The sequence below is a fragment of the Perca flavescens genome, chromosome 18 (assembly GCF_004354835.1).
Source record: "Perca flavescens isolate YP-PL-M2 chromosome 18, PFLA_1.0, whole genome shotgun sequence".
NCBI classification, from domain to species: Eukaryota; Metazoa; Chordata; class Actinopteri; order Perciformes; family Percidae; genus Perca; species Perca flavescens.
In genome coordinates this window covers 31,146,216-31,172,632 of record NC_041348.1, presented here as the reverse complement: position 1 = coordinate 31,172,632, position 26,417 = coordinate 31,146,216, and the positions used below count along the sequence as shown (strand labels likewise).

The following is a 26,417-nucleotide window of genomic DNA, read 5'->3' as shown; positions in this document are numbered from 1 at the left end:
GTGTCTCTGTGTGTGTGTGTGTGTGTGTGTGTGTGTGTGTGTGCTGTGTTTTCATCCTGGTCCCCGGCTTCCTCTAATTGGCTCTTAGTGATCGTAAAGTGAGTCCAGCGTCGCTGAGGGACTCCCCCCTACTGTGTCTCCTCCTCACCTCCATAAAAACCTCCACCTGCTCTGCTCCCATTCACCTCCTCTAAACTCCTCTTAACTCCTGTCCTTTCTTTTGCCTTTTCTGCCGTTTTTCAACATTTTTTAAAGACATTTGTGCTGCTTTATGGACGCTTTTTCCAACGCTTTTGTAGCTTTCTCCACTTTCTTGTTTTTGCTTTTTCCCTGTTTGTTAAACGTCTGGTCGGACCACATGGAGGTGGAGCATTTTCTCCCAGATTCCTCATCACAAAAATCATTAAAAATCTTAAAAAGGCAGATGCTTAAAAGGAACACGGCGACTTATTGGGACTTTAGCTTCTTCACCGTAACCCCCAGAGTTGGACTAGTCCATACATACCCTTCTCATCTCTTATTGGGACTTTATCTTATTCACTGTAACCCCCAGAGTTAGACTAGTCCATACATACCCTTCTCATCTCTTATTGGGACTTTATCTTATTCACTGTAACCCCCAGAGTTAGACTAGTCCATACATACCCTTCTCATCTCTTATTGGGACTTTATCTTATTCACTGTAACCCCCAGAGTTGGACTAGTCCATACATACCCTTCTCATCTCTTATTGGGACTTTATCTTATTCACTGTAACCCCCAGAGTTAGACTAGTCTAGGGCTGGGCGATATATCGATATAATAAATATATCAATATATTTTTAAATGAGATATGGAATTAGACCATATCGCATATATCGATATTGTTCAAATGTGATCCTTGCTCCCATAGATATATACACAGATGTCGCCTTGAGGTTCTAAACATACGTCAAAACCGCCGCCATCTTGGAACAGGGGTCCGAAGCATTCAGATCAACGCTAAAGATGCCGGACTTTTGTACTGCTTAATTATGTTCGATAGAGGAAATGAAAAGAACAAACAGCAATGAATAACATTTAACAGGTGACAATGTGTTTTATGATTATGTATGCCGCCTTGACCAGCAACCTGAGCTCCGGGCGGCAGCGGGAGGCGGAGAGCTCCGTGGCCGGGCCGCAGCGTCTCTTCCCCGTAAAAAACACAGCTTTGCCTCGCTGCTGCGCTGGTCCCCGCTGATCCAGATCGGACCAGCCAAAGACAGAGTGGTGATCGGTAGGATCTTACACGTAGTCCAGGACGACCTGTATGTCGATATCGGGCGGAAAGTTCCACTAAGTTTGCCGGCGGCAGGCGGACGGAGAGAAGCTACAGCGGGGCAGCAGAGACCGCCTGCAGCTGCAGGATCTGGAGCTCAGTGCTCGTTAAAATGACACGTAACGCATAAATACATACAGAAATAAATAGTGGAGGAATGAGCCTGGACATTTCAGTCTGTTTTAAACTTCACCCTGAAGCAGAAACTCTTAGTTCAGAAGGGTGAAGTTTCCGTTTGAACTCAGATCTGTGAACCGATCATAATAAATATTCTTTGTATTAACACATTAATTAGTTTCTTTGTTTTGTAGTCGATAGTTCATCTTTTAGTTTACTTAAGTGGAAGCAGTATCAAGTGGAAGAATGGGACTATAAACCTAGGCTTACAGGCATGAGGCATTACATTTTGAACAAAGTAGATTATATTAATATCAAAAGCTTAATTGACCTTTTGGAACGAATCACAAATATGGAGCTTTGATTTCAAAAAAGGTACTCCTGTTATACAGTATTTAGGTTTACATTTTATTATTTGAACAGCTGAGCATTTAATCATGAACCAGGTGAAGAAACCGGTTTATTATTTATTTGATTTTGCAACTGTTTCTATGAAACTACTTGTGACATGTCATATTTGATTTTGGCTTTGACTGAACATTTGCTCTCACTTTGCGGAAAAAAATATCGGGATATATATCGTATATCGATATTCAGCCAAAATATATCGGGATATGACTTTTGGTCCATATCGCCCAGCCCTAGACTAGTCCTTAAATACCCTTCTCATCTCTTATTGGGACTTTATCTTATTCACTGTAACCCCCAGAGTTAGACTAGTCCATACATACCCTTCTCATCTCTGTGTGTGCTGTAACGCTGTCTGACGGCTCCAGCATTAGCTTAGCCTAGCACAGATCCTGCAGGTAACTGGTTCCAACTAGCCTACTGCTCCAAATAAGTGACACACACACACACACACACACACACACACACACACACACACACACACACACACACACACACACACACACACACTTCAGGCTATGGTGAAAGATCTTCGTGGAGCCTCTACAGAACCATAACCATAAACCAGGCCTAACGGTAGTGAAGAAGGTCTGACTCACCGTCTCCAGCTGGTCCATGAGCTTGACCAGGAACTTCCGGCACTCTGGAGTTTTACTGTCCAGCTTCATGCCGGTCTGCATGGCGTACAGCCGACCTGTAACACAGCACAGAGAGAGAGAGAGAGAGAGAGAGAGAGAGAGAGAGAGAGAGAGAGAGAGAGAGAGAGAGAGAGGTGTTACACATAAAGGCCGTTCCTTGACAGCCTCGGTCAAAAGCTCCGGGCGAGTCACGAAACCCAGACACACATTGGAGCGAAGAGGCCTGATCGCACAGAGCTGTCACAACTCCAACTCCCAACATCCCCCTGTCTGTCAATTAGCTCTGTGGTCAGCAGGGCTGCTCCCTCTTAGTGGACTAGTCGACTAATCGGTCGTTTTGGTCTTAGTCAACTTATATTTCTGTAGTCCATTAGTCATATTTGATGCTTTTTTTCATGCTGAATGACTTATTTCCAAGAAACGTACGAGCACATCTCTGGTAAACACAAGAATTAAAGTGGTGCTTTTGCATGACTCTTTGCGGAGAAACTCAGATTTACAGATCTGTCTGTGATTAAATCAACTAATCAATTAGTCAATACAATTCTCTTCACGTGACTTCTAGGTCACGTGGTAGAGCGTGTGCCCCACGTAGGCAGAGTCCTCGGCAGCAATCACCCCTCCCCAACGTGTACAGGAAATAATAAGGGTCCAAAATATATATGTATTGCATTTTCTGCTCACCAGGTCCATGTCCACTTTCTCACAGCCTACCAATCAGCATTGAACAGATTGAACATGTAGCTGGACTTGAATGGCCTTCTTTTGACTGAAAGTTCTGCCAAAATACAACCTTTTCTGCTCACCAGATCCATGTCCACTTCCTCACAGCCTACTGCTCACCAGATCCATGTCCACTTCCTCACAGCCTACTGCTCACCAGATCCATGTCCACTTTCTCACAGCCTACTGCTCACCAGATCCATGTCCACTTCCTCACAGCCTACTGCATTGAACCAGATCCATGTCCACTTCCTCACAGCCTACTGCTCACCAGATCCATGTCCACTTCCTCACAGCCTACTGCTCACCAGATCCATGTCCACTTTCTCACAGCCTACTGCTCACCAGATCCATGTCCACTTCCTCACAGCCTACTGCATTGAACCAGATCCATGTCTACTTTCTCACAGTCTACTGCTCACCAGATCCATGTCCACTTTCTCACAGCCTACTGCATTGAACCAGATCCATGTCCACTTGCTCACAGCCTACTGCTCACCAGATCCATGTCCACTTCCTCACAGCCTACTGCATTGAACCAGATCCATGTCCACTTGCTCACAGCCTACTGCTCACCAGATCCATGTCCACTTGCTCACAGCCTACTGCTCACCAGATCCATGTCCACTTGCTCACAGCCTACTGCTCACCAGATCCATGTCCACTTCCTCACAGCCTACTGCATTGAACCAGATCCATGTCCACTTGCTCACAGCCTACTGGTCACCAGATCCATGTCCACTTTCTCACAGTTTACTACATTGAACGCTCCACCTACGTAAACACCTTCCCGTAACCAACGGTGCCGTCACTACGGTGACCAGCGTAGCGCGCCTAGTGGAAGCGTAGGGTTCGGTTCCCTGGGAAAAAATTCTATGGTTCAGCAGAAACCAAAACCCCGTCAAAAAGCCCAATATTCAGCCAAATTCGAATCCTGGATTCGGTGCATCCCAGTACTTATTATTTAGAATTTTTTTCCCCAGGAAAACAGGTGACTGTGAATCTTATCTGGAAATGGTCCAATAAAGGGACTTTATAAAACCAAAAAAGCTGTCTCTCTCTCCCTCTCCTGTCTCTCTCTCTCTCCTTCTCCTGTCTCTCTCTCCCTCTCCTGTCTCTCTCCCTCTCCTGTCTCTCTCCCTCCTTCCCCTGTCTCTCTCCTTTTCCTGTCTCTCTCTCTCTCCTTCCCTCTCATGTCTCTCTCCCTCTCCCGTCTCTCTCCCTCCCCTCTCTCTCGCTCTCTCTCCCTCCCTCTCCTCTCTCTCTCTCCCTCTCCCGTCTCTCTCCTTCTCTCTCCTCTACCGTCTCTCTCTCTCTCTCTCTCTCTCTCTCTCCCTCTCCTGTCTCTCTCTCCCTCTCCTGTGTCCCTTCCTCTCGTCTCTCCCTCTCCTGTCTCTCCCTCCTCCTGTCTCTCTCTCCCTCCTTCCCTCTCATGTCTCTCTCCCTCTCCCTCTCTCCCTCGTCTCTCTCTCTCCCTCTCTCCCGTCTCTCTCCCTCTCCTGTCTCTCTCTCCCTCACCGGTCTCTCTCTCCAGTCTCTCTCCCTCCTTCCCCTGTCTCTCTCTACTTCTCCTGTCTCTCTCTCTGTCCCTCCCTCCCTCTCATGTCTCTCCCCCATCTCTCTCTCTCCCTCTCCTGTCTCACTCCCTCTCTACCACCATAAACTAAACACTACAATGTTTGCAGTTGAAGATATCTGCCGACTTCTCGGAGTTTGAAAGTGTAACTCCAACAGCTGAAGTCGGAACGATCAGCCGTCAGCTTCAAACATCTGGACCAGCGAAGATTAGTCATGTGTTTAACTCCGTTACCAGGCAACCATTCACACATTGTGTACACAGTTGTACGGTAATCCCTCCGTTTCCACCTCATGCTCGGTGTTTTGAGTCACCGCCCTCTGCACAGCACCAACAGAACAAAGTCTCAGTTCAGCTGTCAACATTTCCTAAAAATAAATTTTAAAAAAAACATAAAAAAGCTCCAGCGTGACACACATGTTTTGCATGTGGCAGCCTCAGTTAACCAGCAGAGACAAACAGGCAGCGATTCCTCTGCTACCGAAGCAGCCAGCCGGCCAGTCAGGCTTTTAAGGAGACAAAGAGGCCCTTTGTGCGATTACACCCATGCAATGTCCACTTCTCTGGCTGCTCCGACACAATGAAGTGCTACACAGAAAGACGGCTTTGACAGCAGAGAGGATGGAAGGCCACAGAAAATTAAAAAAAACTACAGCCAAGCCTACACGTTGGTTCGCTTCCAGATGTTTCCCCCCCCAGAGCCCCCTGGTGGTCAGTACTGTGATGCTTCCAGATGTTTAGTTTAGTTTAGTTTATTAAGGATCCCCATTAGCTGACGCCTTGATGACCAGCTAGTCTTCCTGGGGTCCAACACTACATTTAATCAAACAATATTAAAACATTTCATAGCATTTACAGAAGAAGAAAAAAATTTTTTTTAAGAAAAAAAGAAAATAAAAAAAATACATGCCAACAAAACTAAGTAATAAAAACAAAAATTACAAATAAAATTAATTGAAAAACAACAACAACCAAGCAAATAGAGAAATATCTTGAAAACAAAATTATATATTACAATATATTACATGGTTAACATTAAAGTTGGTTACATTCACAAAAACACACAATCAGAAACCTCATAATAATTAACTTAAATGAAGGTAAGATTTGACTGTCTTTTTAAAATGGTCCTGGAGTGTGGTCTAGACCTACTGTATCTGTAAAGTGTCTCGGGATAACTCTTGTTATGATTTGATACTATAAATAAAATTGAATTAATGGAATGCTTCCAGATGTTTCCCCCCAGAGCCCCCTGGTGGTCAGTAATGGGATGCTTCCAGATCTCTTCTTTTCCCTGTCTAATTTTCCCTCTCACTCCCTCTCATTTTCCCTCTCTCCCTTTCCCTCTCTTCCTCTCTCTCGCTCTCTCTTCCTCTCTCCCTTTCCCTCTCTTTTCCTCTCTCCCTCTTCCTCCCTCCCTCCCTCCCTCTCTCGCTCTCTCTTCCTCTCTCCCTTTCCCTCTCTCTTCATCTCTCCCTTTCCCTCTCTCTTCATCTCTCCCTTTCCCTCTCTCTTCCTCTCTCCCTTTCCCTCTCTTCCTCTCTCCCTTTCCCTCTCTCTTCCTCTCTCCCTTTCCCTCTCTCTTCCTCTCTCCCTTTCCCTCTCTTCCTCTCTCTCCCTCTCATTTTCCCTCTCTCCCTTTCCCTCTCTTCCTCTCTCGCTCTCTTCCTCTCTCTCTTCCCTCTCTCTTCCTCTCTCCCTCCCTCTCTTCCTCCCTCCCTCTCTTCCTCCCTCCCTCTCTCTCTCGCTCTCTTCCTCTCTCCCTCCCTCTCCCCTTTTCCCACGTCTAATTTTCACTCTTCCTCCCTCTCATTTTCCCTCTCTCCCTCTCTCTCCCTCTCATTTTCCCTCTTCCTCTCTCCCTCCCTCTCTTCCTCCCTCCCTCCCTCTCTTCCTCCCTCTCTCTCTCCTGTCCCCCTGTCTAATTTTCCCTCTCTCCCTCCCTCTCTTCCTCCCTCTCTCTCTCCTGTCCCCTGTCTGATTTTCCCTCTCTTCCTCCCTCTCATTTTCCCTCTCTCCCTTTCCTTCTCTTCCTCTCTCTCCCCCCTCCTCTCTCTCCCTCTTCCTCAAACTCTCTCCTTTCCCCTGTCTCTCTTCCCCTCTCTCTCTCCTTTTCTCTCTCACTCTCCCAATTTTCAATTTCATGTTGCTTTATTGGCATGACAAAAAAATACATGTGTTGCGAAAGCATAAAAACAAACATCAAGGAGTAAATACATCTGATATAATAATACAGTAAACATCTCCTTTTCTCTCTCCCTCCCTCCCTCTCTCATCAATAACAAGGACGTTGTTATGGAGGATGTGTCAGAGTTCTCTCTCTCTCTCTCTCTCTCTCTCTCTCTCTCTCTCTCTCTCTCTCTCAGCTATGACATGTGCTTCATCACACACTCCCAGAGTGTCACTTTTAGTATCTTCATAAACCATGCAGACTCTGGATATGATCAATAAAACACACCACGCAATGTTTCTAAAAGCAGCTGCTCAAAACAAAACAGGTTCTGATCGAGTCACAGCAGATTTACTGCCATTATACTGAGGGGTCAGACAACAATATAATGACATTTAGGTGGCAGTTCCCTGAGGCATACAAACATGGGGCAAGTAACCATATTTAGTCACTTCCGCACACACTCAAAATGCCTTTGCCTCCATTTGGAGTTGTGGAGTCATGTGGTTTTCTCTCAGCCAATCAGGGGAGATCAAGCTATCTGACAGATATTGACATCATGGCATCTGAACAATCAGCAGTGGCCTGGAGCACCTCAAACACAGCCATCTTGCAGAAATCATAAATATCATCATTTTTGAACCTGGCTTCTTCCACAGCTATGGTAATAGCATCATAACTAAACGTGGTAAGTTGATGTAACTCACAAATTATTTGGTTGAATAGTTGTGTTAAAGATTGAGATTGTTGTTATTTGCACAGCATTTCTAAAAATTAGCTTAATGTTGGGCTGAAATCTAAATGCACCATATTTGATATATATATATATATATATATATATATATATATATATATATATATATATATATATATATATATATATATATATGCCCCGTTCACCTAAGACTAGCATGAGTGGCACAAGTGTCCATTTTTAGACATATGTCTATGAATGTAGGTTTTTTATTATAGTTAAATGGCATACATAGGTGCTTATTTTTAGTGTGAGGCCTAGTACTGTGTGAATTCATTTTAATTACTCAATATTAGTTTGTGATAAAACACAACTATGAGTAAATATAAGTGGTGCTACCAGTAATTATAATTGATTTTTCTGTTTTTATATTTTCTATGTCAATACTCTTTTTTTTTTTTTCCAGTAGATCTAAATTACACTGTTACTGTTTTCCTTTGACTTAATATTGACTTAAAAGCATATTCCTTTTGCAGCTGTCTGCTCCGCTCTTTTATGGGGAGAGGTATACCGTTGTTGTTCCCGTAAACCCTGCCAGCGATGATGATAGCTCAGAGGAAGAAGACAACGATGTGGCAGATCCCGACTTCCTTCCACGCACCCACAACCTGGACATTGAGGGCCCTTCTGCCAAAAGGAAGTGCATGGGGCCTGCAGTGGAGGTGCTTGTAGATGACAATCAAGAGCCGGCACCAACAGCAAAAAAGGCTCACCATCAAAAGGGAGCCAGAACCCCAGGAACCCTCTAGAAGAAGGTTGATCTGGAAAACCCACCCCTGCCTGAATACCAGCACATTCCCCCTGACTTCATGCAAAGTCCATTTGATTATTTCAGCAGGTACTTCAGTCGTAATAAGTAATCTCGCACATAACATATCAAACCAACTTATATGCAGCCCAGATGAACATCAACACCCCTTTGCCCCACTGAGTTAGAAATTATGAGCCACAAAGTTCATAATTTCATCATCAGTGGTGGCAAAGGTGGTGTTGATGTTCATCTGGGCTACGCTAATTGGTTTGATATGATAGGTCTTGGATTACTTCACTGAAGTACCTGCTGAAATAATCAAATGGACTTTGGATGAAGTCGAGGTGGTAATCCAGGTCAACCTTCTTCTAGAGGGTTCCTGGGGTTCTGGCTCCCTTTTGTTGGTGAGCCTCTTTGCTGTTGGTGCCGGCTCTTGATTGTCATCATTTTCGCCCAGGTCCTCATCTACAAGCACCTCCACTGCAGGCCCCATGCACTTCCTTTTGGCAGAAGGGCCATCAATGTCCAGGTTGTGGGTGCGTGGAAGGAAGTCGGGATCTGCCACATCGTTGTCTTCTTCCTCTGAGCTATCATCATCTCTGGCAGGGTTTACGGGAACAACAACGGTATCCCTCTCCCCATAAAAGAGCCGAGCAGACAGCTGCAAAAGGTATATGCTTTTAAGTCAATATTAGGCCAACTCTGATTTTTAGAAATGCTATACAAATAACAACAATCTCAAATTTTTAACACGACTATTCAACCAAATAATTTGTGAGTTAAATCAACTTACCATGTTTAGTTATGATGTTAAGAGTTTTTCTTGTATGACAGTCAAGCCAGTATCAGTAGCCTACCTCAAGACAGAGATGTCTCTAAATAAATGTTCCTTGCAGGTTGTGTGTGTTTCACATAATTTTTAAAATTCATTCTGGGTAATTTTTGTTCACTCTAGACAGGCAAGTGCTCATATATGGTAACTTCATTGACCTTGATTTGCAATACAAACATGAAAAATATTGATAACTTTTTTTTTTTTTTTTTTTTTATTAAATGTCCTGTACCATCCCCCCCCATTACCTTTTTGAGGTTACAATTTAGAATTTCCAAAGATTTCAATGAGTGCCCTATAAAGGGTTAATAAGAACATTGCAAGGAATAAAAGCCTATAAAGTGCCATGTCATGTGAGAGCACAGCGTGCAGCAGTAGTGTATAATAACTGGGGCCATGCACATGCTTGATGACAGAATCCACACGTACCAAAACAATCTTTTTTTTACCCGTCTTCCCTGGATTCGTTTACAAGAATAGTTGCGTCGTAACAAATCCATTTGTAAATGACTCAATACGCTACTTCAGGCCTATAGGCAGCGCTGTTTCTGCTACAGAAATTCACCAAAAACGGAGAAGAAGAGCATAGTCACTTCCACTTCCCATCATAACATGACTAGCTAGATTATAACTTTCTCTTAATACATCCGTGGACTATAATAACTTTCACCACTGCTCATTTTATGAAGGCTACTTTGTTTACGTTGTATAATGTGATGTTGGATTGCTTTTTATTTTGTATGATTGCGTGTGTGTCTGTGTGTGTGTAAGTGTCTCTCTGTGTGTCTGTGTGTGTGTGTCTCTGTGTGTGTCTCTCTGTGTGTGTGTGTGTGTGTGTGTGTGTGTGTGTGTGTGTGTGTGTGTGTCTCTCTGTGTCTCTTTGTCTCGGTCTCTCGCTGTGTGTGTGTGTCTGTCTCTGTGTGTGTGTCTCTCTCTCTCTCTGTGTCTTTGTGTGTCCCTGTGTGTGTCTCTGTGTGTGTGTGTGTGTGTCTGTTTCTCTCTGTGTCCCTGTGTGTGTCTCTCTCTGTGTGTGTGTGTGTCTCTGTCTGTGTCTCTCTGTGTGTGTGTGTGTGTCTCGCTGTGTGTGTGTGTGTGTGTGTGTGTGTGTGTGTGTGTCTGTCTCTGTGTGTGTGTGTGTCTCTCTCTCTCTCTCTGTGTGTGTGTGTGTGTGTCTGTCTCTGTGTGTGTGTCTCTCTCTCTCTCTCTGTGTGTGTGTCTGTCTGTGTGTGTGTCTCTCTCTCTGTGTGTGTGTGTCTCTCTCTGTGTGTGTGTCTCTGTGTGTGTGTGTGTGTGTGTGTGTGTGTGTGTGTGTGTGTGTGTGTGTGTGTGTGTGTGTGTGTGTGTGTGTGTGTGTGTGTGTGTGTGTGTGTGTGTGTGTGTGTGTGTGTGTGTGTGTGTGCGTGTGTGTCGGGGACTCTGCAAGCTCATTACTAACGTCAATGGTCCAATCAGTGTGAAACAGCGGCTGTCCCACAGCCAGAAAGCTGTCTGCCGGGGGAGCTGCGGCTGAATTACTCGGCTTCATTACAGAGAAACTTATCACGGCTTTGACTCAACCGGCCAGCGATCGTCCTGTTCCAGGGTGGAGGTGAGGGGAAACATTGGCCCACTAATTTAGATATACGTGCTGATGAAGGGCCGCGGCCGAGAGACAGACAAACAGGATGAACAGACTCAGCCTTCTGGAAGAAATGTTTTTTAATGCTAAGAGATTAGTCTGTGGAATAAACTCCCTCACATGATTAATAATGCTGCTTAAAAAGGAAAAAAAAAAAAAGTCTACAGAATAAACTGCAATTGTCTAGGGTCCTGGATGTGGAAGAGTTTGGAAACTACTCACACACACACACACACACACACACACACACACACACACACACACACACACACACACACACACACACACACACACACACACACACACACACACACACACACACACACACACACACACACACACACACACACACACACCTCACACACACACACACACACACACACACACACACACACACACACACACACACACACACACACACACACACAGCTGCTGACCTCCAGTGGTCTGGCTGGATCACTGAGGCTCCGTGATGAACACAACACACTCAGAGACACACACACACACACACTCAGAGACACACAAACACACACTCAGAGACACACACACACACACTCAGAGACACACACACACACACTCAGACACACACACACACACACACACACACACACACACACACACACACACACACACACACACAGTGTGCTGCTGACCTCCAGTGGTCTGGCTGGATCACTGAGGCTCCACACTCAAGAGTTTCTCCTTCAACAGTTTGTGAGTTTTTAACTCACAAACCAGAAGATCTAAACTTTCTATAATATCAAACAACTTGGATTTTGTCTGAACGTGCAGACTGAGTTGTATGACCACCTTTGTCTGTGTGTGTGTGTGCGTCTGTCTTTCTGTCTGTCTGTCTGTCTGCCTGCCTGTACGCGTCCGCCCAACTCTCAGGATTTCATCCCCAGATGTAAGATTTGTCTCGCCAAAGGAATCACTACAACAAGTGGTTTGGTGTAAGGTGGGAATAAGCTGAATGAATCCCTGACATTCCTCACATCTGATTGGTTGGATCCATAGATATAGAACAATAGATATGACATGTAATTCATACTTGCTGCCATAGGTGACAATAGTAAACAGTACTCTAGTAAGATGGCGGACAGTTATACCATTAGTTATGACATTCATGTCATATCTATTGTTCTATATCTATGGTTGGATCTTTGTCCCCAGGGGACTTCTTCAGCAAGTTCTGTCTTTAGGCTTTTTGAGTGTTATTTATTCATGATCTGTTCTAGCTTTTCTAACATTTAGACACAGATATGGTGAGAATAATGGTCCAAAAATTATGTGATGTGCGCATTTTTATTATTATTGAAAAAACACCTTTTCATAGAAGGAAGGAACCCTTAACCCCCCACCAAATATTTATGTCTTTTACATTAAAATGTACAAAAAAATGTAAACTTTAGTCTTTCACAAACCAAAGGAAAAGACTGGGTCCATCCAGCCCGATGCAACGGTTCCTATTATGCACTAACCGGCTCTGACTTATCTCTGAAATAAGAAATAAAAATGTGCTTGTGCCATTTTGCGAGACTTGGAAATAATCCAAAGCAATTCCAATACTTTCTTTCCCTTGCTGTGAATCACTTCTATCGCACAACATTGGACATAAATGAGAAAACCTGTGTTCTTGCTCCGAGTTAATCCGCTTATCTGCTGCGATCTGAGCAAAACACAGCCCATTAAAAAGAGCCCAACTGATCTCTGATTCCTTTTTAATCCACTAAGTACCGTCTCAGAGGAAAAAGACATTACAGCAGCAGCCGCTCTGTGTGATGGACAGGTGAGCTCGAGGAACTCAGCATCACTTTGGGTCCAAACATTCACAACAACAAACTTTGTTTTTCCGACTACACCTTCGAGACATTTTAAGATTTGGAAAAATAAACATTTCAACAAAACTCTGTACGTTGGCTGATAAGTACTGCTCTATTTATACCAAATAACACAACAAGCTTCACTGTAAGTTAATAGGGTTATTGACCAGCTTGTATTTACGTTCACTTAAGTGCTCATTTTGCCGCTGACAGACTCAGATTGTTATTCTAAAAGTCTGACAAAATGATGGGATGGATCCCTACAGAGATAGACCTTTTAGTTAAAGAGTAAGATCCTTTTAGTTTAACATGAAACAGTCCCGAAATCACCATCACCAAACTCCACCAGACTCCATGTAAATAATCAGGACTTTTAGCGTGTATAGAGCCAGCATATCTCCACCAGACTCCATGTAAATAATCAGGACTTTTAGCGTGTATAGAGCCAGCATATCTCCACCAGACTCCATGAAAATAATCAGGACTTTTAGCGTGTATAGAGCCAGCATATCTCCACCAGACTCCATGTAAATAATCAGGACTTTTAGCGTGTATAGAGCCAGCATATCTCCACCAGACTCCATGTAAATAATTAGGAATTTTAGCGTGTATAGAGCCAGCATATCTCCACCAGACTCCATGTAAATAATCAGGACTTTTAGCGTGTATAGAGCCAGCATATCTCCACCAGACTCCATGTAAATAATTAGGAATTTGAGTGTGTATAGAGCCAGCATATCTACACCAGACTCCATGTAAATAATCAGGACTTTTAGCATGTATAGAGCCAGCATATCTCCACCAGACTCCATGTAAATAATCAGGACTTTTAGTGTGTATAGAGCCAGCATATCTCCACCAGACTCCATGTAAATAATCAGGACTTTTAGCGTGTATAGAGCCAGCATATCTCCACCAGATTCCATGTAAATAATCAGGACTTTTAGCGTGTATAGAGCCAGCATATCTCCACCAGACTCCATGTAAATAATCAGGACTTTTAGCGTGTATAGAGCCAGCATATCTCCACCAGACTCCATGTAAATAATCAGGACTTTTAGCGTGTATAGAGCCAGCATATCTCCACCAGACTCCATGTAAATAATCAGGACTTTTAGCGTGTATAGAGCCAGCATATCTCCACCAGCATCCATGTAAATAATCAGGACTTTTAATGTGTATAGAGCCAGCATATCTCCACCAGACTCCATGTAAATAATCAGGACTTTTAGCGTGTATAGAGCCAGCATATCTCCACCAGACTCCATGTAAATAATCAGGACTTTTAGCGTGTATAGAGCCAGCATACTGTATGTTCACATGTAAATCAGTAAACTAAGGCTACGTTCGTACTATGATGGCACCCCTCACCACCGACAGATTAAAAAAGATGTTTAAGCTGTTAGTGCACACAGTCAGTCATCCATAGAGAAAACTGTAAGACACTGTAAGAGCATCTGAGAAATTAATATCTTCATTTAACCCAGAAATACAAAAACTATACTGTATGTTCAAATGTAAATAAGTGAACTAAGGCTACGTTCAGACTGCAGGCAAAAGAGGCCATTAGCATGCTTGCTAACGGTTGCAGTTAGCCAGCTCGTTTCGCTAGTGACGTACAAAGCCGTGCAGATTTTGACCAGTGGAGTACTGCAGGGGGTACGTGTCCACCTAGGGGTACTCTGGAGGACTGCAGGGGGACTGTGTTTCGGTGTAATATATCATCTAATGAGATTGGAATACAGAGTATACATTCAATAATTGAATACTACACGAGCAATGTTTAAAATATACAGTACAGGCCAAAAGTTTGGACACACCTTCTCATTCAATGAGTTTCCTTTTTATTTTCATGACTATTTACATTGTAGATAGATTCTCACTGAAGGCATCAAAACTATGAATGGATGGATCCCTACAGAGATAGACCTTTTAGTTAAAGAGTAAGATCCTTTTAGTTTAACATGAAACAGCCCCGAAATCACCATCACCAAACTCCACCAGACTCCATGTAAATAATCAGGACTTTTAGCGTGTATAGAGCCAGCATATCTCCACCAGACTCCATGTAAATAATCAGGACTTTTAGCGTGTATAGAGCCAGCATATCTCCACCAGACTCCATGTAAATAATCAGGACTTTTAGCGTGTATAGAGCCAGCATATATCCACCAGACTCCATGTAAATAATCAGGACTTTTAGCGTGTATAGAGCCAGCATATCTCCACCAGACTCCATGTAAATAATCAGGACTTTTAGCGTGTATAGAGCCAGCATATCTCCACCAGACTCCATGTAAATAATCAGGACTTTTAGCGTGTATAGAGCCAGCATATCTACACCAGACTCCATGTAAATAATCAGGACTTTTAGCGTGTATAGAGCCAGCATATCTCCACCAGACTCCATGTAAATAATCAGGACTTTTAGCGTGTATAGAGCCAGCATATCTCCACCAGACTCCATGTAAATAATCAGGACTTTTAGCGTGTATAGAGCCAGCATATCTCCACCAGACTCCATGTAAATAATCAGGACTTTTAGCGTGTATAGAGCCAGCATATCTCCACCAGACTCCATGTAAATAATCAGGACTTTTAGCGTGTATAGAGCCAGCATATCTCCACCAGACTCCATGTAAATAATCAGGACTTTTAGCGTGTATAGAGCCAGCATATCTCCACCAGCATCCATGTAAATAATCAGGACTTTTAGCGTGTATAGAGCCAGCATACTGTATGTTCACATGTAAATCAGTAAACTAAGGTTCGTAGTTCGTACTATGATGGCACCCCTCACCACCGACAGATTAAAAAAGATGTTTAAGCTGTTAGTGCACACTGTCAGTCATCCATAGAGAAAACTGTAAGACACTGTAAGAGCATCTGAGAAATTAATATCTTCATTTAACCCAGAAATACAAAAACTATACTGTATGTTCAAATGTAAATAAGTGAACTAAGGCTACGTTCAGACTGCAGGCAAAAGAGGCCATTAGCATGCTTGCTAACGGTTGCAGTTAGCCAGCTCGTTTCGGCTAGTGACGTACAAAGCCGTGCAGATTTTGACCAGTGGAGTACTGCAGGGGGTACGTGTCCACCTAGGGGTACTCTGGAGGACTGCAGGGGGTACGTATAACAAATATGAATAACCCCCAACCTGTGTTTCGGTGTAATATATCATCTAATGAGATTGGAAAGTGTCCAACCATCCATTCGGCAGGTCACATCTTCTCCAAACACTAAAATGAAACGGTTAAAGCATCTGATGAATCTTGCAACCACTCAGTCTCCCAAAGATGCCAAGAATCTGTTCCTATTTTACAGCCACCGCTGCAGAATCAACAGAAAAAAAACCCAAAAAGTAAATTAACCACCTCTCATTGCACGTTTGCTTATAACCTTGAGGAAATGATTTGTGGAGACAAATATGGAAATCTCCACTCCTTCTGCCAGGTTCTCTTCATTTTATAGGTTTCCTTTCAGCGCTTCGACTCTGAAGTGTCTCGCGTTTTTATCTATAAACCTGGCAAAAATGTGGCCGGGTTGGCTCAGTGGGTAGAGCAAGCGCACATGTACTGAGAGGTTTATGCCTCGACGCAGAGGAATAAACCTGTGACGATTTCCTGCATGTCTTCCCCCTTTCTCACCTAGCTGTCCTGTCAAAAATTAAAAGGCAGAATTATCTATAAACGTGGCAAAAATGTGACAACATCCACGGAAAAAGAAACAGTACAGCTTGCACAGGTGACAAATTCCTTCCCGGCAGTTATAAGCTTGTCACGATGGGACACCTCAACACCGACAGATTAAAAAAGATGTTTAAGCTGTTAGAGCACACAGTCAAACATCCATAGAGAAAACTGTAAGACACCGTAAGAGCATCTGTGAAACTAATACCTTCATTTAACCCAGAAATACAAAAACCAGGGATGCCCCGAATCCAGATTTTTGGGGTTCGGCTGAATCCTGAATCCACTGGTTGAGATTGTGCTGACTCCTCCTCCCATCCTCAGACCATGAACCCAGTAAACACATGAATGAAGTAAACAGGGACTGGCCTTCCTTTGCCGTACCTGAAGTTGCTGCATTCTGGCTTCTGTCTGGAGATTCCTTCATTCACAACTCGTATTCTTTCAGATGTTTCAGACCAGATGTTGTAACAGCGGCCATGTTGTGTATAGTTTAGGGTCCTCGCCACCATCAGACCAATCAGCATTGAACAGATTGAACATGTAGCTGGACTTGAATGGCCTTCTTTTGACTGAAAGTACTGCCAAACAACAACTTTTTCTGCTCACCAGATCCATGTCCACTTCCTCACAGCCTCCTGCTCACCAGATCCATGTCCACTTCCTCACAGCCTACTGCTCACCAGATCCATGTCCACTTTCTCACAGCCTACTGCTCACCAGATCCATGTCCACTTTCTCACAGCCTACTGCTCACCAGATCCATGTCCACTTTCTCACAGCCTACTGCACTGAACGCTCCACCTACGTAAACACCTTCCCGTAATCAATGGCGTCGTCATTACGGTGACAAGCGTAGCGCGCGGAGTGCAAGCGTAGGGTTCGGTTAGATAGATTTTTATTGATCCCAAAAAAACAAAAAAAAATGGAAATAACTGTTTTGGAGCAGCAAAATATCACACAGCTCACATACAGAGTATACATTCAATAATTGAATACTACACGAGCAATGTTTAAAATATACAGTACAGGCCAAAAGTTTGGACACACCTCATTCAATGCGTTTCCTTTTTATTTTCATGACTATTTACATTGTAGATTCTCACTGAAGGCATCAAAACTATGAATGAACACATATAGAATTATGTACTTAACACAAAAGTGTGAAATAACTGAAAACATGTCTTATATTTTAGATTCCTCAAAGTAGCCACCCTTTTCTTTTTTTATTATTAAGGGAAATAATTCCACTAATGAACCCTGACAAAGCACACCTGTGAAGGTAAAACCATTTCAGGTGACTACCTCATGAAGCTCATTGAGAGAACACCAAGGGTTTGCAGAGTTATCACAAAAAGCAAAGGGTGGCTACTTTGAAGAATCTAAAATATAAGACATGTTTTCAGTTATTTCACACTTTTTTGTTAAGTACATAATTCCATATGTGTTCATTCATAGTTTTGATGCCTTCAGTGAGAATCTACAATGTCAATAGTCATGAAAATAAAAAGGAAACGCATTAAATGAGAAGGCGTGTCCAAACTTTTGGCCTGTACTGTATACAATATGTAAATAAAATGTACAAACATTTCAAAAAGTTGGGGAGTAAAAATGTACAACCGTTTCCCTAGTAATGATAGGATGTAGGCCTATTGTGCAAGGTGCATTCAGTTCAGTTGTGATGTATATGAGTCTTCTCTCACACTCAGTGATGAAGTGTTAAAAAGTTGAATTGCCTGTGGTAGGAATGATTTCCTGTATCGGTCCGTGCAACATCGAAGCTGTCGGAGCCTCTTAGAGAAGCTGCTCCTCTGTTGGACCAGTGTGGGGTGGAGAGGGTGGTCGGGGTCATCCATGATAGATAACAGTTTGTTCATTAACCTCCTCTCCACCACAGCTTAAAAATAGGATATTCTACTATTTGGATATTTGTTCATTGGTTAGGTATTAGGGCTGTGCAATTAATCGAAATTTAATCGCGATTATGATTTTGGCTCCCAACGATCACAAAAACAGAATAATCGAGAAAAACAATTATTTAGCTCATTACGTTTTGCAAGTAAACTCTTATTTTCTCTCGTGTTCTGAAGGAAAAAATAAAGTTTAAATAGGAAAAGGAAAAATTTACCATTTGTGTTTTTTTTTACTGTTGATTTATTTAACTTTTTCCCACTGTTTAAGTTCAACAACTGCAACATCTTTCCAGAAGTTAACAAGTAATCGTGTCAAATTATCGTGATTTCAATATTGACCAAAATAATCGTGATTATGTTTTTTTCCATAATCGAGCAGCCCTAGTAGGTATCCAATAGTTTTTTTGTGGGGTTTTGAACGTCAACAGTAACGTGACCTGAACACAGCGTGTAAAGTAGCTTACAAGCAACAGTTTGCTTTATTTGCAATCGTTCTGCAAGCCTTCATCTGAGATTTTTGCAATAGGTCTCCTTTAAAAAATCATGAGTAAAAAACCCCGCTGGTTTCTTCCTACGTACACCGAGAGCCACATAATAGACTCATAACAAGTTCTTACTTTCTCAGTATAAAGTCTTCCCCTCAGCTGTCAGAAGAAGCCAGTATCTGTCAGCGCCGCGGACACGTGCCTTTGATCTGACAGATTTTTATAGTGTTTTTCTGCTTTTCCATACCTCTTCATGTGCATTTCGCCTCGAGCAGCTTCCCTGTGTCACAGCTGAACTGGGTCAGATGCGGACCCCTGCTGCACTCCGCTCCCTATGCTCCCAATCAGAAGTCAGCTCTGATAGTTGACAGTTCTCCCTACTTCACGGGAAACTAGACTGGACTTTATGCACCACAAAATGTGATGCTGAAGCTGAGCTGATGTGTGTGTCTGTCTGTGTGTGTGTGTCTGTGTGCGTGGGTCCATCTGTCTGTGGGTCTGTCTGTCTGTCTGTGCATGTGTATGTCTGTGTGTGTGTGTGTCTCTGCATGTGTGTGTGTCTGTCTGTGTGTGTCTGTGTGCGTCTGTCTGTGAGTTTGTCAATGTGTTATTCTATCCTCTGTGGATCCTATTTCCTGTACCCATGTTATTCTATTGTACACTTGTATCTTTTGTTGTTATTATAATTTCTAAGTGTGTAACAAGGAGGGGGGGGTAAACCAAAGTATCAGAGTTCTGTGCCCAGCCCTACTAAAACAACATGGCATTGTTCAATCCTGTAATTTATAGTCACAACAGAGCCGAACAAACCAGTTGAATTATTTCAGACCGAGACAGCAGTAACCACGATTCTAAACGTTTGGATAAAATCTGATCTGTTTCAACACGCTGCCGGGTTTCTCCTCAGGATATTATTTTTTGTTTAGAGGAGGAGATAAGCCATACAGGTGATGACACAGTCCGTCTTCTGATCAATAACCTAAACTAAAAAAGGTGACAGCCTAAACAGTAAGTCACACTTATTAAAATATATGGCATTTGCTGTGAGGCAGAGAAGTTATGGCAGGTAAAGAGGACCACCTCTATAAATAAAAAGGGTTATAAAACGCTGTGTTGGAGACAGCTATGCGATATGTCAAGCTACATTTCACCCATTTTAAAAAACTTATTTAATTAAGAAAAATCGTATTTCCTATATGTGGCTCTCTGCACCCAAGTTCCTGCTGAAGAAGTAAATCTTGTCATCTTGTGAACAAAAGGGTCTCTACCGGGAGAGCAAAGCTCTTATGCTGTTTCATGCTGGAAGACTTATTTCCAAGAAAGTTTTGAGAACAGGTAATTTAAGAACTACATTTTTAAAATGTGTGCCGATTAATTAGTTTGTTTTCCCCCCAGGAGACCTGCAGGGCTTTGAACAGACCTGACAATATCCTTTAGTTTTAGTTATTTTTTTTTTATTCCAGTGGCACAGAGAGAGTACAAAACCTCCAAAAAGGCTGTGTTGCAAAGATTGGCTACAGGTAGGGGAAAAAAATCGATACAGCATAGTATCGCGATATTTTTCGTGGCAATACTGTATCGATACACAGATGCCAAGTATTGATCTTTTATGATATATGTGTTGGTCGGTCTGTCTTGCTTGACAACCCCATTTTGCAGCAATAAAATTTAAGTGAGATGAACAGACAGAAAAATGTATATTTTTAGATAAAACAGATGTTGACAAAATCTTCCTTTGGGGACATAATTTAAATTTAGGAAAAATGTTAAGTTGGAAAAAAGGTAATACATTGCAGTATATTGCAGAATATTGCAATGCGTTTAAAATCGCAATAATATCGTATCGTGACATAAGTATCGTGATGATATCGTATCGTGAGGCCTCTGGTGATTCCCACCCCTAGCTACAGGGGAGAAGAAGTCCTTTCTTTGAGCCGCTCTGACTGCAATCAGCATTAGGCCGGTTACACACTGGCTGTGTGGCGTGTCCGTTTTTATTTCGGCTCCCATGGTAACGCTGCCTGCGTGACACGCACGTCTCAGGCGCCGAAAACACGTGCGTGCTAGAAATAGGACCGACGCCTATTTTTCACGTGACATGCAAGCGTGTTGGAAGCGTTTCCAGACAAAATATAATAGGAAAAGATGTTTATGTGTCATAAATAGCAAAAAATTGCCGGTGCAACACAGATGTCTTCTTACTTGATGATTTTATTTCTTAAGGTGCATAACAAAAATAAAATCATCAAGTAAGAAGTAGGGCTGCCACCGATTAGTCGATTGGTCGACTAATCGGTCGTTTTGGTCTCAGTCGAATAAGATTTCTTTAGTCCATTAGTCATTTTTTATGCTTATTCATGCTTAATTACTTATTTCCAAGAAACTTCTGAGCACATTTATGGTAAACACAAGATTTAAAGTGGTGCTTTTGCAGGATTAATTGTGGAGAAACTCAGTTTTACAGATGGTTAATTAACTACATTTATATTGTGCTTTTCTAGTCTTAACCACCTCTCAAAGCGCACAACTCTGTCGATTAAATCAACTAATCGATTAGTCGACAAAATCGTATAAGTGTTAGTCGACTAAGAATTTCTTTAGTCGAGGACAGCCCTAGTAAGAAGACATCTGTGTTGCACCGGCAATTATTTGCTATTTATGCTGTTGTGTCCTGCCTTGGTTGCACCGGATTGTTGTGGTCTGCAGAAGTGCAGAGAACTTCCCCTTTTTTTTCAAGTTTATATGTGATTTAGACACAAATACATATTAATTAATGACATTTTGATGTTTGAAAGTCTCAAGGTTTTGATATAAATGCAGAAATATAAATGTAATAAAAAAAAAATTTGATTTTCTAATATGTCACCTGTCAATCCAGAAGGATTTTCATAGTGAAAACATTACCGTCTACAGCCGCGAGAAGGCACTCTAGGCTTATGACAACTAGAATGCTGCTCCTAAAGACAACTGAGAAAGAGAAGAAAATCCTATTCTGCAGATAAACTGCAGGTAGTAAAATATGCAGCCCGAAAACAATAATCGAGCAGCAGAAAGAACGTTTGGAGTGAGAGAGAAACTTGTGAGGGAGACTGGCGAAAAGGTGACTCTTACTGCAATGAAGAAAACAAAGAAAGCTAATCGGCTAATCGCGGGCTGAGAGCAAGATGGCCAGAGCTGGAGGAAGGAGTCCACAGGTGGGGGCTTGAACAACGTGCTGCCAGAAGGGGCTTGTCAACGGTGTAGTTACGTCTCCACGCCCTGCTTGTTGTTCTGTGTGCTATTGTATAGTTGAATAACTGTTAATGTTTTACGTTAACATACCGGACACCTACCGTATTCAGCCTGTTGTTCTGTGTGCTATTGTATAGTTGAATAACTGTTAATGTTTTACGTTAACATACCGGACACCTACCGTATTCAGCCTGTTGTTCTGTGTGCTATTGTGTAGTTGAATAACTGTTAATGTTTTACGTTAACATACCGGACACCTACCGTATTCAGCCTGTTGTTCTGTGTGCTATTGTGTAGTTGAATAACTGTTAATGTGTTACGTTAACATACCGGACACCTACCGTATTCAGCCTGTTGTTCTGTGTTCTATTGTGTAGTTGAATAACTGTTAATGTTTTACGTTAACATACCGGACACCTACCGTATTCAGCCTGTTGTTCTGTGTGCTATTGTGTAGTTGACAGATGAAAAAGGCTGTTTTCGGTCTTGGATTTTGTGAAATAAATTACTAAATAAATGTGACTTTTAGTCCGAAAAATACGGTATACAACTACTATGAAAACACTAGACATACAAACGTATTAGTCACAATGTAATTGTGTTCGTTGCTCCTTTGACACTTCATGACGTCATGTTGCAGGGTGTGTGTGTGTGTGTGAGTGTGTGTGTGTGAGGTGGAGCACATTCTTTAGAGCTGAGCCGACTGCCCAACCCATCTATGTTGCATTAGACTGCTGTAGATGTTTAAGGTTGTGCTCATTTTAACTCCTTTAACGAAGCCAGAATTTGAAATATTACGACTTTTTTCTTAAAATATTCAAACTTTTGTACTTTATATGTATTCTGACTTTTTGTTCTAAATATTCTGTCTTTTTCTTGTAATATTACAACATTTTTCTTGAAATAAAACCATTTTGTGTGTGATGAAATCATGTTATTTCAAGAAAAATTTTGCAATATTTAAATAAATAAAAGGACCAACCAACGTTACTAAGTTAGATTATCGGTATCGTGACATCTCTTATGACATTCCCAGAACAAGTGTATAATAGTTTCTTCTTCAAGTCCACAAAGTTTACATTTGTTATCTACAGTCACAAATCTTAACGTACAATGTATGAGTCCCCGATAGCTAGAACATGTGTGCCTCAATGACAGGGACAAAAACAGAAATTCTCAAATAATTCCACTTGTCACAAGATGAAGAAACGTTACATACCTAATAAAGTTTAAACTGTCAAAGCTAGCACTGCCAGGCTAACGTTAATGGAGTTTAAACTGTCAAAGCTAGCACTGCCAGGGTAATGTTTTAGAAGTTTAAACTGCCAAAGCTAGCACTGCCAGGCTAACGTTAATGAAGTTTAAAGCTAGCACTGCCAGGCTAACGTTTTAAAAGTTTAAACTGTCAAAGCTAGCACTGCCAGGCTAACGTTTTAGAAGTTTAAACTGTCAAAGCTAGCTATGCCAGGCTAACGTTTCAGAAGTTTAAAGCTAGCACTGCCAGGCTAACGTTTTAGAAGTTTAAACTGCCAAAGCTAGCACTGCCAGGCTAACGTTAATGAAGTTTAAACTGCCAAAGCTAGCACTGCCAGGCTAACGTTAATGAAGTTTAAACTGCCAAAGCTAGCACTGCCAGGCTAACGTTAATGGAGTTTAAACTGTCAAAGCTAGCACTGCCAGGGTAATGTTTTAGAAGTTTAAACTGCCAAAGCTAGCACTGCCAGGCTAACGTTAATGAAGTTTAAAGCTAGCACTGCCAGGCTAACGTTTTAAAAGTTTAAACTGTCAAAGCTAGCACTGCCAGGCTAACGTTTTAGAAGTTTAAACTGTCAAAGCTAGCACTGCCATGCTAACGTTTTAGAAGTTTAAAGCTAGCACTGCCAGGCTAACGTTTTAGAGGTTTAAAGCTAGCACTGCCAGGCTAACGTTTTAGAACGTAACGTTTTAGAAGTTTAAACTGCCAAAGCTAGCACTGCCATGCTAACGTTTTAGAAGTTTAAACTGTCAAAGCTAGCACTGCCATGCTAACGTTTTAGAAGTTTAAACTGCCAAAGCTAGCACTGCCAGGCTAACGTTAATGGAGTTTAAACGGTCAAAGCTAGCACTGCCAGGGTAATGTTTTAGAAGTTTAAACTGCCAAAGCTAGCACTGCCAGGCTAACGTTAATGAAGTTTAAAGCTAGCACTGCCAGGCTAACGTTTTAAAAGTTTAAACTGTCAAAGCTAGCACTGCCAGGCTAACGTTTTAGAAGTTTAAACTGTCAAAGCTAGCACTGCCATGCTAACGTTTTAGAAGTTTAAAGCTAGCACTGCCAGGCTAACGTTTTAGAGGTTTAAAGCTAGCACTGCCAGGCTAACGTTTTAGAAGTTTAAACTGCCAAAGCTAGCACTGCCATGCTAACGTTTTAGAAGTTTAAACTGTCAAAGCTAGCACTGCCATGCTAACGTTTTAGAAGTTTAAACTGCCAAAGCTAGCACTGCCAGGCTAACCGTTAGAATCCAGATTAATTTAAACTCGCAGCTCAGTGGCTCGTTAATAATACCCAACAGTTTGTACCCATTTCATGTGTAAAGTCACAGTTTAAATAAACGCTAGGCTAACACACAGTCATCTGTGGTTGAGGCTAGAAGGGATACAGCTAACGAACTGCGACGTCAGTTACGTTTAGATACCAAAAATAATTTAAATTTAGAGGGGGAAAAATCGTGGTTTGGATTTAAAACCTCCAGAGTAACGAACGCGCGTTTCCAGTGTGAAAATATTAAAAATATATTATTATATTAGCCTAGATTTTGCGAGACAGACCGTAGCTGTATCCCTTCTGGCCACAATCGTCATCTGTCGGCTCAGGTAAACAACGCTGGGATGCTAACAGTAGCTACGGCTAACATTAGCCAGCAAACAAAACTCACAGTAGTACGCGACGACCGGGTCCCGTTTCTCGTGTTCCTGTGCGGTCCGCAGGTGGTGCTGGATGGCTTTGAGCTGAGGCGGTAGAGCCATGTCTGTTTAAAAACTCCTCCAGGAGACAGAAACGCATCAATGACTTGAGTGTACAACGGGCTCCCTTGGTTGTTGTTGTTAGCAGCGAGTGTTCTCTTCACTTCCGCGTGTTTGTCCAATAGGAGCGGCCGCCTCCGCGGGACAGATGACGTAACCAACTGTATAACTGGGGAATCCAGTAAAACATGTTGGGAGTTTAGACTGGATATATTGTTGATATTACATCATGTTATTGTGACTTTTGTGATTACTCAAAAGTATGGACGATATTGAGCATTTTATAGGCTAATTTTACAAGTTATTTAGCCTATCAAGTTATTAATAATGTTGTAATGTAATAAACTGCGTCACAAGGCAGCAAACTCAAGTCATAAAATCATCAGGTTTAAAAGAAAACAGACTTTAAAAAAAACAACAATTTGGAGTATTAAAACTAACTAAGTTTCAAAAACCTTTTTAGAAATGACAAAAAAGTGACCAAAATGTCGAAAAAGCACCACAAACGTTGAGGGTAACAATATATTTAACCCTTGTGTTGTATTCCCGTCCACCATGCAACTTTTTTCGTTGCTGTTACCAACGTTTTTTTTCCCATGCTTTTATTTCTTTTTTTTGAAGCTTTTTCTGACATTTTTGTGACTTTTATTCAACCTTCTGATATAAATGTATTTTTCAAATGCTATAAAATTGAATAAAAACACCCAAATTCAATCAAAGCAGTGACTTGATCATTCATTTTACTTGTGAAGAGCGTTCAATTTTATCCATGTTACTTTTTTTGACAATTTCGTCGAAAGAAAACCTGTTCAGCCAAGGACCGAGGAGTCGAGGAGCTATCAAATGACAGACATGAGATGCAGCCTATAGGAGTCCGACAGAAGTGGACTCACTCAGGATTAGACCCATTCAAAAGTTCCTCTCAGGAAATTCAGGTTTGTGGTCAAGTTGAAACCACGATCCCTTGAACTGAGTTCGCAGTCGGGCATTCAAGCCTAAACCATATTCACGATAAACACCACAAAGACATACTGTAAACGGTATTCCCAGAAAGTGGGTGGGCTTGGAGCACATGAGTTCATCTGTGACAGTTAAGAGAGTTTACAGCCCGCAGTGAAACGGAGCGATTTAATCTGTTGGCTTGTGTCTGAGAGACGCAAAACAAAGGAGAGACTACAACCCCTTTATGTACAGTGTAGTGAGGCGTCTGCTGGGTGGAAGGGTTTTCTTTGGTCCAAACCAGAATTGAAAACTGTTTTGCATGCAGTTCGTTTAGATTCACGTTGCCAAGTTTCTGGTGAAACATAACTTGGAAACAAAAGTCCCACGAAGTTTGGAAAGCAGTTGTGATTAAAGGGTTAGGGTCTGAAGTTTGGGAGAATCCATTAG

The 26,417-nt window shown here is 42.1% G+C and overlaps 1 protein-coding gene across 2 annotated transcripts in view; it reads right to left on the bottom strand.

Moving 5' to 3' along the window:
- vta1 (vesicle (multivesicular body) trafficking 1) overlaps positions 1–25,132 on the bottom strand; it is a 91,806-nt gene extending 66,674 nt beyond the window's left edge. For both annotated transcript variants that reach the window (XM_028605585.1, XM_028605587.1), the window contains exons 1-2: positions 24,941–25,132; positions 2,422–2,516 (exon numbers count right to left, since the gene is read on the bottom strand). In XM_028605585.1, the coding sequence (XP_028461386.1) occupies positions 2,422–2,516; positions 24,941–25,031 (186 nt within the window). In that variant the 5' untranslated portion in view covers positions 25,032–25,132. The remainder of the gene's footprint in view (positions 1–2,421; positions 2,517–24,940) is intronic.
- Positions 25,133–26,417: the final 1,285 nt, after the last annotated feature.